This window comes from Ammodytes marinus (assembly GCF_949987685.1).
Source record: "Ammodytes marinus genome assembly, chromosome: 1".
Lineage (NCBI taxonomy): Eukaryota > Metazoa > Chordata > Actinopteri > Uranoscopiformes > Ammodytidae > Ammodytes > Ammodytes marinus.
Window position 1 is genome coordinate 13,934,584 of NC_137230.1, and position 13,593 is coordinate 13,948,176.

Consider the following 13,593-nt stretch of genomic DNA (forward strand, 5'->3'; position numbering starts at 1 on the left):
TGCCGACTGTCTGGGGTTGCTGTGCACAGTGCTCAACTAGTGCTTATTTTCCTGCATTTCGCAACGTGTTCAACGGAGTCCATGTATGTTAATGCTGCAACACGCTCAAGCCCGCGCACACTGCAGTCCGCTCTTTTCACTTCACAGTGTAGCAGTGAAGCTAGGGGGCGGTGCCTGTTGCCACAAGGGAACCTGGCTAATCAGAGCAGACCGGTGCAGAGGGGAGACAGGGGTCTTAAAGTTTTTGAACATAAATATGGGTCCACGGTGTGCCTAGAGACTGCCAAAGTATATAAAAAATGAAAACTCTCTCCTTTTCTCCCCCTCCCCCTTTCTGAAAACCTCCACCCCTCCCCCAATGTACTCTGTTCAGAATTCTCTCAGTTTCTGACGTCAAAAACATCAATTAATAACCAGAAACTTCCACCGTGCAGTAGTCTATGATAACCCCACCACCCTATTTATTATTGGTCCACGGCCCCGAGATCCTCTGGAAAAATATTCCTTCACCGCCATGTTGTTTTCCCCGCTAAGCGACAAGATGCCTGTAGTAGCAAAGCATACTGAATGTTGCATTTACCAACACAGAAGCCTTCTGCTCATAATCCACTAATTTATCCTAACCACTGCAGTCTAATAATGCCTAGTTTTTAATAACACAACAGTTAGGAAGCTACTTGTGCTTTTTTTCAAACGGTGAAACTAAAAGAAATGTTTTTATTTGTATTTTTGCCTCACTGGTGTATAGCTATTAGCTTTGGGACAAGCAGGGAGCTTTTGCTCATAATAACCTATTTATATTCGCCACACCAGTCTAGCATTGCCTCGTTTTTAGCACGACAAAGGATTAGATGCTATTAGTGTAGAAGTGAAACTTTGAAACTAATGTTTTACTGATTTAAGTGTTATTTTTAGCCGCTAGCTCCAGAGTTAGCTTCGGGATAAGTATCGATCTTTTGCTCATAATAACCTATTTATATTCCCCACACCAGTCTAGCATTGCCTCGTTTTAGCCAGACAAAGGATTGGAAGCAAAAAGTGTAGAAGTCAAACTTTGAAACAATTCTTTTCACTGATTTAAATGTTATTTTAGCCGCTTGCTCCCGAGCTAGCTTCGGGACAAGCATCGATCTTTTGCTTATAATAACCCATTTATATTCCCCACAGCAGTCTAGCAAGGCCTCGTTTTTAGCAAGACAAAGGATTGGAAGCTAATAGTGTATAAGTCAAACTTTGAAACTAATGTTTTATTTTTAGCTGTTAGCCACCAAGTAGCTTCGCAGTAGCCTCCATCTTTTGCTGCATTTTGAGTGTGAACATGTTTCCATTAGCTTGTGGCTGTCAGTGCATCTGTATGAACATAGTCTTTCATGTAGACAAGGATCGGTCATGTCAAACTGTTCAAAGTGCGGCTGAGCCCCTGCGTTACTAGCACTAGACATGGTTCTTCTCACGGGTAAACGTGGTAAGAGGCACGGCAAAGACGGTTGGAAGGGCTATGGACCTATGGACAGAGGGCGAGGCCAATGGCTTCGCTTCCGAACAGGGGCGAGGGGAGATCATAGATGGTATATAAAACGAGGGGAGCTGCAACTCGTTTTCAAAAATGGGCCATCCTGAGATTAGCTGAAAATCAGGGTGTATTGAGGCATACTACAATAAATTATCTGAACAGTTTTTTCAGCAAGAAACTAAATAAAAACATATTAGGGACCTCTAAGACCATATAATATTGATAGAAAAGTGCATAATATGAGACCTTTAAAGAGAGATCAGTTTAGGGTCTAAAATAAAGAACTCAGATTATATCACCATCGCTAACTGGGGCAACAACACATGCCCTTAAATGTCAGTAGTTTGACATCTATAGCAGATGTTTCTACTGATGGCGCCCAGGGACAGTGCATCCATGTGCCTAATGAAAAAATCATTGTACGGGAACCCACTGTGCTCTAACAGAGGCTATTTAAAGCATCAATCTGAAAGTGAAAACAAATCAGAGGAAAAGTTTTACTTTTACTAGATGACGTACAGCGCAGGTACATTTGACTGTTCCAGTTTGCTGCACTGTGTCACATTTGATTCATGACCTTTCAACATAAACTTTTTTCTCCAGAAGGAACAGTCTCATCTAACAGTTCAATAAATTGCCCACACGCTTGGAATGCTGGGAAAAATATCCCAAATGAGATATGGCGACACGAAAAATAGCTTAATATAGGATATTTAAGTTACACTTGAATAACTATGCTTACTTTCCGTCTGTGTTATAATGTTGATGATAATGATTTTGCAACGGGCATTATGGTTCCCAGTCAAATCAGACAGGTGACAGGCAAATAAATGGGGAGAAAAAGAAGCCAACAACAAACAGATGTGTAGACAAGCTGCTAAACTTAGAAGTCTTAAACCGAAACTGAGACAACCTCCAGGCTGGTGAATGTCCAAAGAGCAGTGCAAAAAAAGACGGGACTAAAAGAAGCAGAAGCAGAAGAGCTCCCTGTAATGATGAGTATCGCCACTCTCCTCTCATGTTCACTGAGAAACCAAAGAGCTGACTTTGCAAAGCGGGCCGCACCAAAAGTCCAGAGAGTAACTTTTTTTTCTTCTGTGATCCAGTTCCTTTACTGGCAGAGGGCCTTCCAGTCTGGGCCTCCGCAGACAGGGAGGCTCAAAGAGAAAGATTCACTCATGTATCAAGGGGATTTTTTTTATTTTTCAGTTTTCTTGCGATTATAAAAAGCACAGTATCAGTGAGAAACATCCAAGCAAGCAAATGTCTCACAGCGTTGTGTAACAGTGACATTTTCAGCTGAAGGAGGTATAATTCGCATTGACAATGTACCTACAATGTAGAGAGATGAGCACATTGCCAGTTGACCCTTTCTGGTAGATGTTTCTATGGCAACCAATGCTCTCTTTTAAGGAAGCAGTAATCCTGCAGGCTACTGAAACAGAGAGGCAATATGGCCAATGGCATTTTAGAATTTTAGAGCGACATAATGTTCGTGTGGGTTGCAAACAGCATGTCGTCAATCACCATGTCAATCAGAGCACAAGGCAGGACAGTCCGAGATTTCTTTTACTGCAAGGTTTCTGACGTCTGAGTTATTTTAAAAGCTGTTTGGCGTCCTGCATCTATAAATCCGTCATGCAGCAATGGAAATAAATGGAACGTGACGGAAAGTATACATCACTCGACCAAAGAAAAACCACAAATGAAGAACCATGGACTTTCCTTAAGAGACAGAACAGACAGAGATGTGCATCCGATTCATGTTGTTACCTTAAACACATTAATGCCCTTTGCAGGTCCGAGTCAAATGCATCTCTGTGTTGTGCGTTTGCAATACAGTATACATATATGTATATAGCATGTTTTCTTTTGAGCTGCTATACCTTAAAGTACTAGGTTGTGTTTTAAAGTGTGAAAACCTGCACTTTAAAATAGACTGGCTAGATAAAACCACAATCACTGTTACAGACACACTGACCATCTTTCTGCCAAAAGCAGGCAAGGCTGACACAGTTTGAAACCACAAGCATTATTCATATCCCCCTTTAAAAATATTTCCTAAACTCACTCACACACACACACACACACACACACACACACACACACACACACACACACCATCGTCCCCAGTAGTGGGCTTGGAAGTGAAAGTTACCGCAGATCTTTTTAGCAGATGCCTGATATCCCGCAGTTTGAAACCAGAGGAATCACATTAGTTGAGTATGTACTCTGTTTACTGGTGCTCTCCACATATACTCCACTACACCGCTGAAACTTCCTCAATCTCCACAGGCAACCAATGTTCGATTACTGTTACTGTGAAGACACACAGGAATATTTTTGGTTCCGGGTTACCAGGTCCAATGCTTTGGTTCAGAGTGAAATATTACAACATATCTCCTGCTATTGCATCGATTGCCATGACATTCAAAGTGTCCCTTAGAGGTTTGTTGATGCACCGACTCTTGCTTCAGCGCCTGACATTTTTGTTGTTTAATGAAATCTCTCTGTAGGGGATGACTAAAAGGCTGAACAGACGCTCATAAGGCCAAACAGGCAGCTCAACAAAGAGAGGGTGATTTCAAATTGAATTTGATCGAAAAAACATCTAGCCTACTATATCAGCTTCAGTTTAAAAGTGCTATACTCTCAACAACTGTCACTTTTGTTAGCACTTATTTCAGTGTACAGTCGCTTCGCGGAGGATAACTTGTCTTAGAATCAGAATCAGATTTATTGTCATTCTTACTGTAATTATCACTTCCCCATGCAAGATCCTAACACTGTCGTTTTCAAACACCATCAGTATCTATCTATCTATCTATCTATCTATCTATCTATCTATCTATCTATCTATCTATCTATCTATCTATCTATCTATCTATCTATCTATCTATCTATCTATCTATCTATCTATCTATCTATCTATCTATCTATCTATCTATCTATCTATCTATCTATCTATCTATCTATCTATCTATCTATCTATCTATCTATCTATCTATCTATCTATCTATCTATCTATCTATCTATCTATCTATCTATCCATCCATCCATCCATCCATCCATCCATCCATCCATCCATCCATCCATCCATCCATCCATCCATCCATCCATCCATCCATCCATCCATCCATCCATCCATCCATCCATCTCTCACAATTACTCTACAATTACAAATACTCACAATTGCTAAAACACAAAGCTGAGGTTGATTACAATGACCGCTTGATTATGTAAAAGTCCTCCAAACTTTTTTTTTATTCTTTTTTTGTAACACGGAGATACACTTATTTTATCAGCAGAAATAGACTGACAAACAAACGGTTGCCTTAAGGATTTCTTGACTGTGGAAAAAGAACAACAGGCGGTCCATGAGAGGAACTGAGCAGCAGCATATTCCTTGGATAATTAATTTGAACTTCTTCTATTTACATTCATTATTAACGACTCATATCTCCCTCGACTCCCAATAGCCTTATCTGGATTCACAATGACAATGCAGATTATGTAATGCGAAGATGACTGTTTTCCTAGTTAGCCTATATTACAGTTTTTCTCAGTCGCTTTGGTGCTTTTCTCACATCACTATTAACATTTGCACAGCAGTTACAATTAGTGCAAACTGCAAAACCTAGTGGATAACCTGCAAAAGTACGTCACTTGCTCAAAATGGATAGTCTATTCTTCAAAAGCAAGTATTCAAGTCAATGAAACTGCCAGTGTCATCAAAATGAGAAGTCTTGACACCATCGTTTATGAACAAGATAGTCAAATGGCTTTGTCATGTTTTCATTATGACAGTTTATTCTCTCAGTGTTTTCCAATGCAAAAAAAAGGTCAGAACTCGGTGACACTACCTGAAAATGCTCAATACAGCACTATACACTACTTGTACAGCCATTTGAAAACTACAGTAAAGTTACACATTGCTGTAGTTAGGGGAGTAAGTGAGTACAAGACACTGAATACGTATGTTTCACATTTTTACTGTATATGCTCTTTGCAATTCTACAGCATTGTGCAAAAGAAAAATACACTTCAGTCACTTATTAAGAACACACATAAAAAAAACTTTTGGTAGAGCTGTGCACAAATGTGAACAATATAACAGGACATATTGTAACTGAACATATATAGGTAAATCATTCTGGCACATCCAGACGTTCCTGTCTGTCTGGCCAAATATTTTCATCTACATCACAACGGATATTATCCCTTGCAATGCAGCGAGGAAAGTCATTGGTTACAACTAATACTTCACACACCTCCTCGTGAGTGAAAGCTGAAGTCCACCTGAGAGCAATTGTTCAATTTAGGAGACATTTCCAGGAAAAAATTGTAACGAAAGGTATAAAATTTGCTTGACAGAATTTGATAACTAGTTCAACAATTTTGTATGTAATGACTCAAGCAATGAAATGAAGACTATTAGTGTTATTGGGAACGACTATTCAGCATCCATAAGTATAGTTCATTTTGATTGACATGACAAAAGCAAATGACAATGTTATAAAACAGCAGAAAATTGTATGAAAGCAACTGATACATGTCCAAAAGCATTTGCAATTTGTTCAGAGGAAGGAGAAATTGCTACTATGATGTGTTCAAATGACTAAATGTTGCGGAGGTTGAACTAATAGTTATGAGAATTTTCATTCTGATCTGAGAAAAGCACCAAAGCAACTGAGAAAAACTGTAACACATAAAACTTATCAGCCAATCACATGGCAGCAGCTCAATGCATTTAGGCATGTAGACCTGGACGGGACAACTTATTGAAGTTAAAACCGAGCATCAGAATGGGGAAGAAAGGGGATTTAAAGGACTTTGAACATGGCAATGTTGATGGTGCCAGGAGGGCTGGTATGAGTATTTCAGAAACTTTTCACTCTAAACCATCTCTAGGGTTTACAGAGAATGGCCCGAAAAAGAAAAAGTATCCAGTGAGCGGCATTTGTGTGGATGTAAAATGCCTTGTTGATGTCAGAGGTCAGAGGAGGATGAGCATACTGGTTCAAGATGATAGAAAGGCAACAGTAACTCAAATAACCACTCGTTACAACCAGGGTATGCAGTATACCATATCTGAACGCAAAACACGACCAACCTTGAAGCAGATGGGCTACAGCAACAGAAGACCGCACCGGGTGCCACTCCTGTCAGCTAAGAACAACATGAAAGTATGGAGCCATCCTGCCTTGCACCATCAACCATGCCACGTTAAAAGTCACTTAAATCCCCTTTCTTCCCCATTCTGATGCTCGGTTTGACTTCAGCACGTTGTCTTGACCACGTCTACATGACTAAATGCATTGAGTTGGGGCCATGTTATTGGAAGATTAGCTTTTTGTTTTCATAAACAATTGAACAGGTGTACCTAATAAAGTGGCCGGTGAGTGTGTATATATATTTATATATTATATTTAGAGAAAAAATATAAATATGTCCAAGCTTCCGTCTCAATGTTGTATGTAGTGTAATACAGTGCAAACACACACACACACACACACACACACACACACACACACACACACACACTTACAGTTAACACATACTGAAGGTGAACTTGTTGCTGAGGTGGTTACATGGTCTGCTACAGATATTGATTAGCTGACTAAGCACTGGGGAGTCTTTCAGTATTTTAGTTTCACTCTCTTGCATCACTGATAGCTGATCTCTAGAGGAACTGCAACACATGGCTGAAAGCCTCATTTGCATATTTGACTCTTTGCTTCCTCCTCAGTACCTCCATCTCTGTTTCTCTATATATTTCAAAAGGCACAAACACAGAAACATGTTTTTTGTAGTAAAGCTCCATTGGTCATCAGCATAATCCTTCGCATTGGTCCTGGTGAAACATCTGTGTGTGATCTGTGTGTGAAATTTATTGCCACGTTTTTCACAGAGGCAAAAAAACGTTTGAACATAATGAACACATAGCCTGCGATTTTACAGTATGCAGTGCTGGAGACTGCTTGATTGTATTATGTGTTGCAGTGCCCTCTCCTGACCAAGATTAGCAAACACAAAAAGAGAACAAGGATGACATATACATTATATTTGTTTCCCTTTTCTTATGAAATAGCTTGACATTATTCCTTCTCTTTTATTCATGGATTTTTTTTTCTTTTTTTTCAGTTTTCTGTCAATACAGACAACATTTAAGAAATGGTTTGTTGCAACTTTCATACACACCTGATATTAACATACAGTAGTTGAAAATAATAAACAGTGAAGAAGAAATAAAACTAAATTGAACTTGGTGTAGGAGATTTAACAAAAATATATAAATAATGATAGCAACATTACAAAAAAACCTAAAAGAGAGACAATGACTCACAACACTGTGACAATCATTTACATTTATTTCAATATTAACATGTCATTACATTACATAAACTTACATGATGCATAATAATTAAAGCAGAAATAAAAAATGTAATACATATACAATATATGAAACTTAGCTTTGTACATTCATAGAATAATTAAACATTAATTGACAGAGATCTGTATATTCTGTATATATGTATGTGTGAGTACAAATGAAAGAGAGAAAAGTGAAAGGTCAGGTAGTCTCATGGAGTGTTGGCCAGCTTCCTCTTTGTCGGGGTAAGAATGTCATGCTAAGATTTTGGGCCTCTTGCTCATGTTCCACTGGCTGCATGGAGAGGTTGTTGGTCTGTGGTAGGCAGTCCAGGGTTAAGCCTTCGTGGGGGCAAACAGAATACTGGGAGAGCAGCGTCACCAGGATGGATTTCATCATGGCCATGGCAATGTGCTTACCAATGCAGGCGCGGGGGCCCGAACCGAACGGCTGGAAGAACCGGCGAGGAGCCTAGAGGGAGGTCAGATGAGAGAGAGAGAGAGAGAGAGAGAGAGAGAGAGAGAGAGAGAGAGAGAGAGAGAGAGAGAGAGAGAGAGAGAGAGAGAGTTAAAGCCCCTGAAAAACTTTTTTGTCTTTAACATAAATATTCATGACTGAAACAAACAACCATGTAGGGATCATTTCTTCAAAGTTTGACATAACAACACTGTGAGGGCGCTGCTTTGTTCAGATTTGAGTGACAGTGGCAATATAGACAAGCATAGATCCATAAACGGTCATCAGACTCTGACTGCTTTATTCTGATTGGTGCACTGAAAAGCAAGGTTGCAGATTGAACCTCAATTTGCCAAAAAAAAGGAATAAAAAAGAAATTGACTTACATTTTTTTCAAAGTTTTTTAGACTGAATTCATCGGGCTTGGGGAAAAACTCTGTTCGGTGCATGCGCCCGGTGTTCAGAATGATATTGGTGCCCTTGGGTACCCTGTAGCCGTCTATGATGTCATCAGACAGGGCCCGGCGCATGGTGAAGTCCACCACCGGGTGAAAGCGCAGGCATTCGTTGATGAAGCTCTCCAGAACCTGCAACTTCTGAAGGTCCCCGTTCTGAAGCCGTCTCTCGCCTACAGACAGACAAGGCAAGTTTATTTATATAGCACAATTCAGACACAAGGCCACTCAAAGTGCTTTACAGGGGCAAGATTATAATACATAAAACACATTATAAAACATTTAAAAGCGAATGAAAAGAAGCAAATAAAATAAAAATTGCAGGTTAAAATGGAAACAAAAAAGTCTTCAGACTCGATTTAAAAGAACTGAGAGTTGCAGCAGACCTCAAGTTTTCTGGGAGTTTCCAGACAGCGCAAAGGCCATGGCAATGATTATGACATGTCATATATTCAGAAATCCTACAATCGGGAACTTTATGGTGTTGATGAAAATAGTTTTAGACAGGTGTAGATTTAAAGGAACACTTTGGAAGATGCAGTTTGTGCTGCGTTTCAACTGTACTGCATTATGCAAAGAGGTGTTTGGGTTATTTAGCCTACAATCAACGATAGGAATAGAGTGGACAACATAATAGAAACATGCTTGTCATTATATTGCAGTAGAATTTAACAGCACCACAAACTGCAGTCTCCAAAGTCATGGTATAGTTTAAAGTTGCTATGGGGAACTTTTAAATATTTCTGAATTTTTTTCCATCTGATGATCATAAATGACGTGTAACAGCAAGTGAGACCATCAGTGCAAAGAATGCTATTTTTAAATAGTTTTTCTTCATCCCAACAGTTAGCATTGTAAGAACACTACCGCTTTTGTCCAAAGGGGCTGCAAGAATTAACACAAACTGAAAGTTCCTCATAGCACATTTAATCAACATCACTTCAAAATAAACCAAAAACTCAACTTTTATAACCTTCATAACAGTAGAATTTATTGCCGACATTTTTACCTGACACATTTCAGTACACCATTATGACACAACATAGATGTTTGATGTGCGGCCAATGTTCTTAATGTAATGATTCTTTGCCACTTGCCTACTACGGTGTCTATCTCCTGTAGCAGCTGCAGCTCCACATCTGGGTTCTGCTTGAGCAGCAGCAGCATGAAGAAGAGGCTGATGGACAGAGTGTCTGGGGCCGCGATCACCATCTCCAGCACACATTGCTTCACATTCTCCGCAGACAACTCGCCATGGTTCTGGGTTGTCATACATTTTGATAACACAAAGGTACAACAACATTAACTGGCTGGAAATAACTGTTGAGCACAGGTTAAAAGATCAATTCATTCAGAGGTGGCAGAGCAAGCTTACAAGCATGACTTCCTGTGACACGTACATATAATTTAAATAAGAGTTTAAATTTGAAAAATATCTGCTGTATGAAAACCAAAAGTCCAGGCAGGCTATCTGCCATTTTAGAACGAATAACACCAGAATACCTTAAGTCACTGGAAGATACAAAGGGCTGGAAAGAAATCAAAGAATGTGCAACCTCTGTGATTGTGTTGGTGATCATGTACTTTTTGAGTGTAATAATTTAAATGTAATGCATTATAGAAAAAAATACCTCCCAAAATATTATGTTAATTTTCCTTCCATGTTTAAACAGATTTTGCTTTTGAGGTCAAATAACCCAGGGATTATTGCTAAAACAGGAGCCTTTCTTAGAAATGTCCTGCCATTGTTTAAGTAATGTTTTTGTTTTTGTCCTTGCCGTGCACCATTGTTTTTGTTTTGGTTTGTAATGATTTGATTTTGTGCTCCATGCCATGTGCTATGGCCGTGAGCCGTGAATAAATAAATGAAATGAAATGAAAACATACACAAAAACACACACACACACACACACACACATACAGAAAAATGTAAATAAGCTGGCTGACTTCGTCAATGTTGTATTTCTTGGTTGGAGGAAGGGCCGAAAAGCCTTGAAGAAAAGAGTTATTTCGGACTTACCTGTGCAAATATAAGCTCTGCGGTGAAGTTGATGTTGTCCAATTTTTCCGCCTGCTCCATATCTCTCCTTTTCTGTTCGACCAGGCTTTCTATGGCATCTTGAAGCTCCTGGCTGTGAAATCAAATATATATATAAACATCACACGATTTCAGCCAGTATGAAGAAGGGTGAAAGTTACTGAAGAGTTTTAAGAGTTACTCACGCTGCTGCCTTGTGTTTCTGGTGGATCCCGTCGAATTTGAAGTAAATGTCTGGTTTGATCAGCACGGTCTGCCATGTGTCAAAGTACTTCTGGATCTTCAGCAGCAGCTCTTTCTCTGCAAACAGGGTTAGCACAAAAGCATGTGTTTTTTTCCAGACATGCCGATCTTCCTACATGGCATAATAACAATACATTTAGTGAGAGATCCTGCATACACTCATACAGTACGTAGGCCTACCATTGACAGGTACACCCAGGAAGAGCCTGTTGGAGATGTCGACCACAGTGCAGCGCAGCAAACTGAGGACGTCCACGTTAGATAAACTGTCCAGCTGGTCCAGGTGAGTCTGTGTGGAGGAGACGCACACCTCCACCGTCTGCTGCGAGCCAGGACCTGTCAGGGCTGACACACACACACAGCATGAGGATCACACTACTCACACTCAGATATTTTGAAATCTGAAACCCCCTGGATAACTATCAACATTACAGTAAAATATACCTTTTGCAAAATAGGTGCGTATCTTCTTCCACAAAGTCACGTTGTTGTTAAAGATGATGCCTCTCTCGTTCATGCCGATGCAGCTCAGTCCCATCTTGCTCCCGAAACGTGAGGTATACTGTGCATTTTTCATGACATGGTGCACCGCTGATGCTCTGATAGTAAAAAAAAAAAAAAAAAAAAAACAACAAAAAACTACAGATTATCAATTTGCATTGGGAATTACTCAATGATTAACTTTATTCATTGTTAGCATTAAAAACCAACCTGCTGATTATAAGGGTCTCCTCTCCATTGATCCACACTCTTGCAATGTCTCCATACTTCTTGTTGTAGTAGTTGCTGGCTGTGCCTATGCCGGTCCAGATGAATCTCACGTATGACAGAAGCGGCCCTAGACCCAGACAGAAAGAGGGACCTATATTGTGGAAAGTGACAATACAACATATTTTAGCTTACAGCAAATGAATTCATGAGATAACAATAGCAACAGAACTAGCACCATCACCAAGAAAGAATCACTTTGACTGAAGACTGGACCTACCTGGTACAGTGTTCTTGTCTGCCTGGCTCCAGGCCACCAGCAGGAGACAGAAGAGCAGGATCAGGGTTCTGGTTGCCACGGAGATGCCCGGTGATCCCACTTCAGTCTCATTGTGGGACAAGGAGACCAGGTTTGCCACCATAGCTTCAGAAAATACGGGAGTCATGGACCGTTCACAAGCAGACATCAGATCCATAAGACAGGCTGACTTGAAAAAAATACCCCTGCATACGACTGCACAAACTCAACGGGAGGTTGGAGTGATGAAAGCTGCCTCAGCCATGTGGGCCTCCCCTTTATATGCCGTGTGAGCTGGTCGCGAGCCAGGTCAGGGTAATGCAAAAGCCACAACATTGGAGGGAAAATGGTAAACAATACACTTGTAACCTTGAGGCGTTGGATATGTGCCTGTGCCCTTGAGCATACAGGACTTCAGTTAAGTGGGTGTGTGTGTGTTCTGGTGCAATCCAGTGTTAGAGCGAGATTCTATCAAAGGTCATATTTGACATTTTGTTGATGTGAAGCAAGTTTTGCTCCTCCTTTGAAGATTAAAATAATCTGATTTGGAAATACTACACAAGCCTGTGAGAAAAAGGGAAAAATCTGTGTTGTGTTGTTTTGTGTTATTTTTATATAACAGCTTTATCTGTTTCTTTCCTTTTTTCAAGATACATCCATAATTGGGTTTCTTTAATTTTTTTCTATAAAAATGTTCGAAAGAGTTCTTCGTTATTATATACAGTTGCTTTTATTATAATATTTTCAAAATTGCATTTTGCTTTTTGATGTTAATTTGAAGGAATTACTTAGAACTTAGAACAGTATAATTGTGATTCCTCCATCAGGACTACCAGTAGATGGAGCAGCAGAGCTGTGAGGCATTAAACAAGATCTTTAGATTAACTGCATAATGTTGAAGTTGTGTAAACAAACTCTTTTCATGATAGATTTACTGCAGAAGCCAGAACATTCAATTAAAAAAAAAAATGTATTTGTCCCCAGGGGGTAATTGAAGGCACATAGAGCAGCTGCATTACAAAGGACAAGGCCATGTCCAAACATAAAACAAACAAAAATACAGCGTTGCTAGAACATGGGGTTTAAAAGGCTATTACATTTGACTGTGCCCAGGCCAATATAGATATTGCATGCTAATAAAAGTGGAGGGCCCTCTTTCAAAATATCCTTTGGACCATCATGTACTAGGTACAGCTTGAAAAAAATACATATGACATAATTACATTTTCATCATCAAACCCAATGATTTGTATATGAGGGCATCTGCTGTGTCTTTACAAACGCACTGTATCGGTGCAAAGACACATATTCGTCATTTGTCAACACAGCATGTATTTGTAAGGTGTTGTAGCCCGCCCTCATTGCTTTCTACAAACTATGAACTATTTGACCGGTGTCACATACCTCTACTTACTTTTAAGTCTGGGTGGATTTATTTAATTTTAATTTAATTCGATTTTATTTAGCAATGTATGACAAACCCAATGCGGTGTGGCTTTATATCTGCCT

The 13,593-nt window shown here is 39.7% G+C and overlaps 1 protein-coding gene across 1 annotated transcript; it reads right to left on the reverse strand.

Annotated features, from left to right (window-relative positions):
- Positions 1–8,087: 8,087 nt before the first annotated feature.
- Positions 8,088–12,262, reverse strand: cyp19a1a (cytochrome P450, family 19, subfamily A, polypeptide 1a; the record flags this gene model as incomplete). The annotated part of the gene is made up of 9 exons (XM_080028324.1): positions 8,088–8,357; positions 8,729–8,970; positions 9,895–10,057; positions 10,818–10,929; positions 11,021–11,135; positions 11,259–11,423; positions 11,523–11,677; positions 11,790–11,940; positions 12,067–12,262. 9 exons carry the CDS (start codon positions 12,260–12,262, stop codon positions 8,088–8,090), a joined length of 1,569 nt encoding a protein of 522 aa, XP_079884450.1.
- Positions 12,263–13,593: the final 1,331 nt, after the last annotated feature.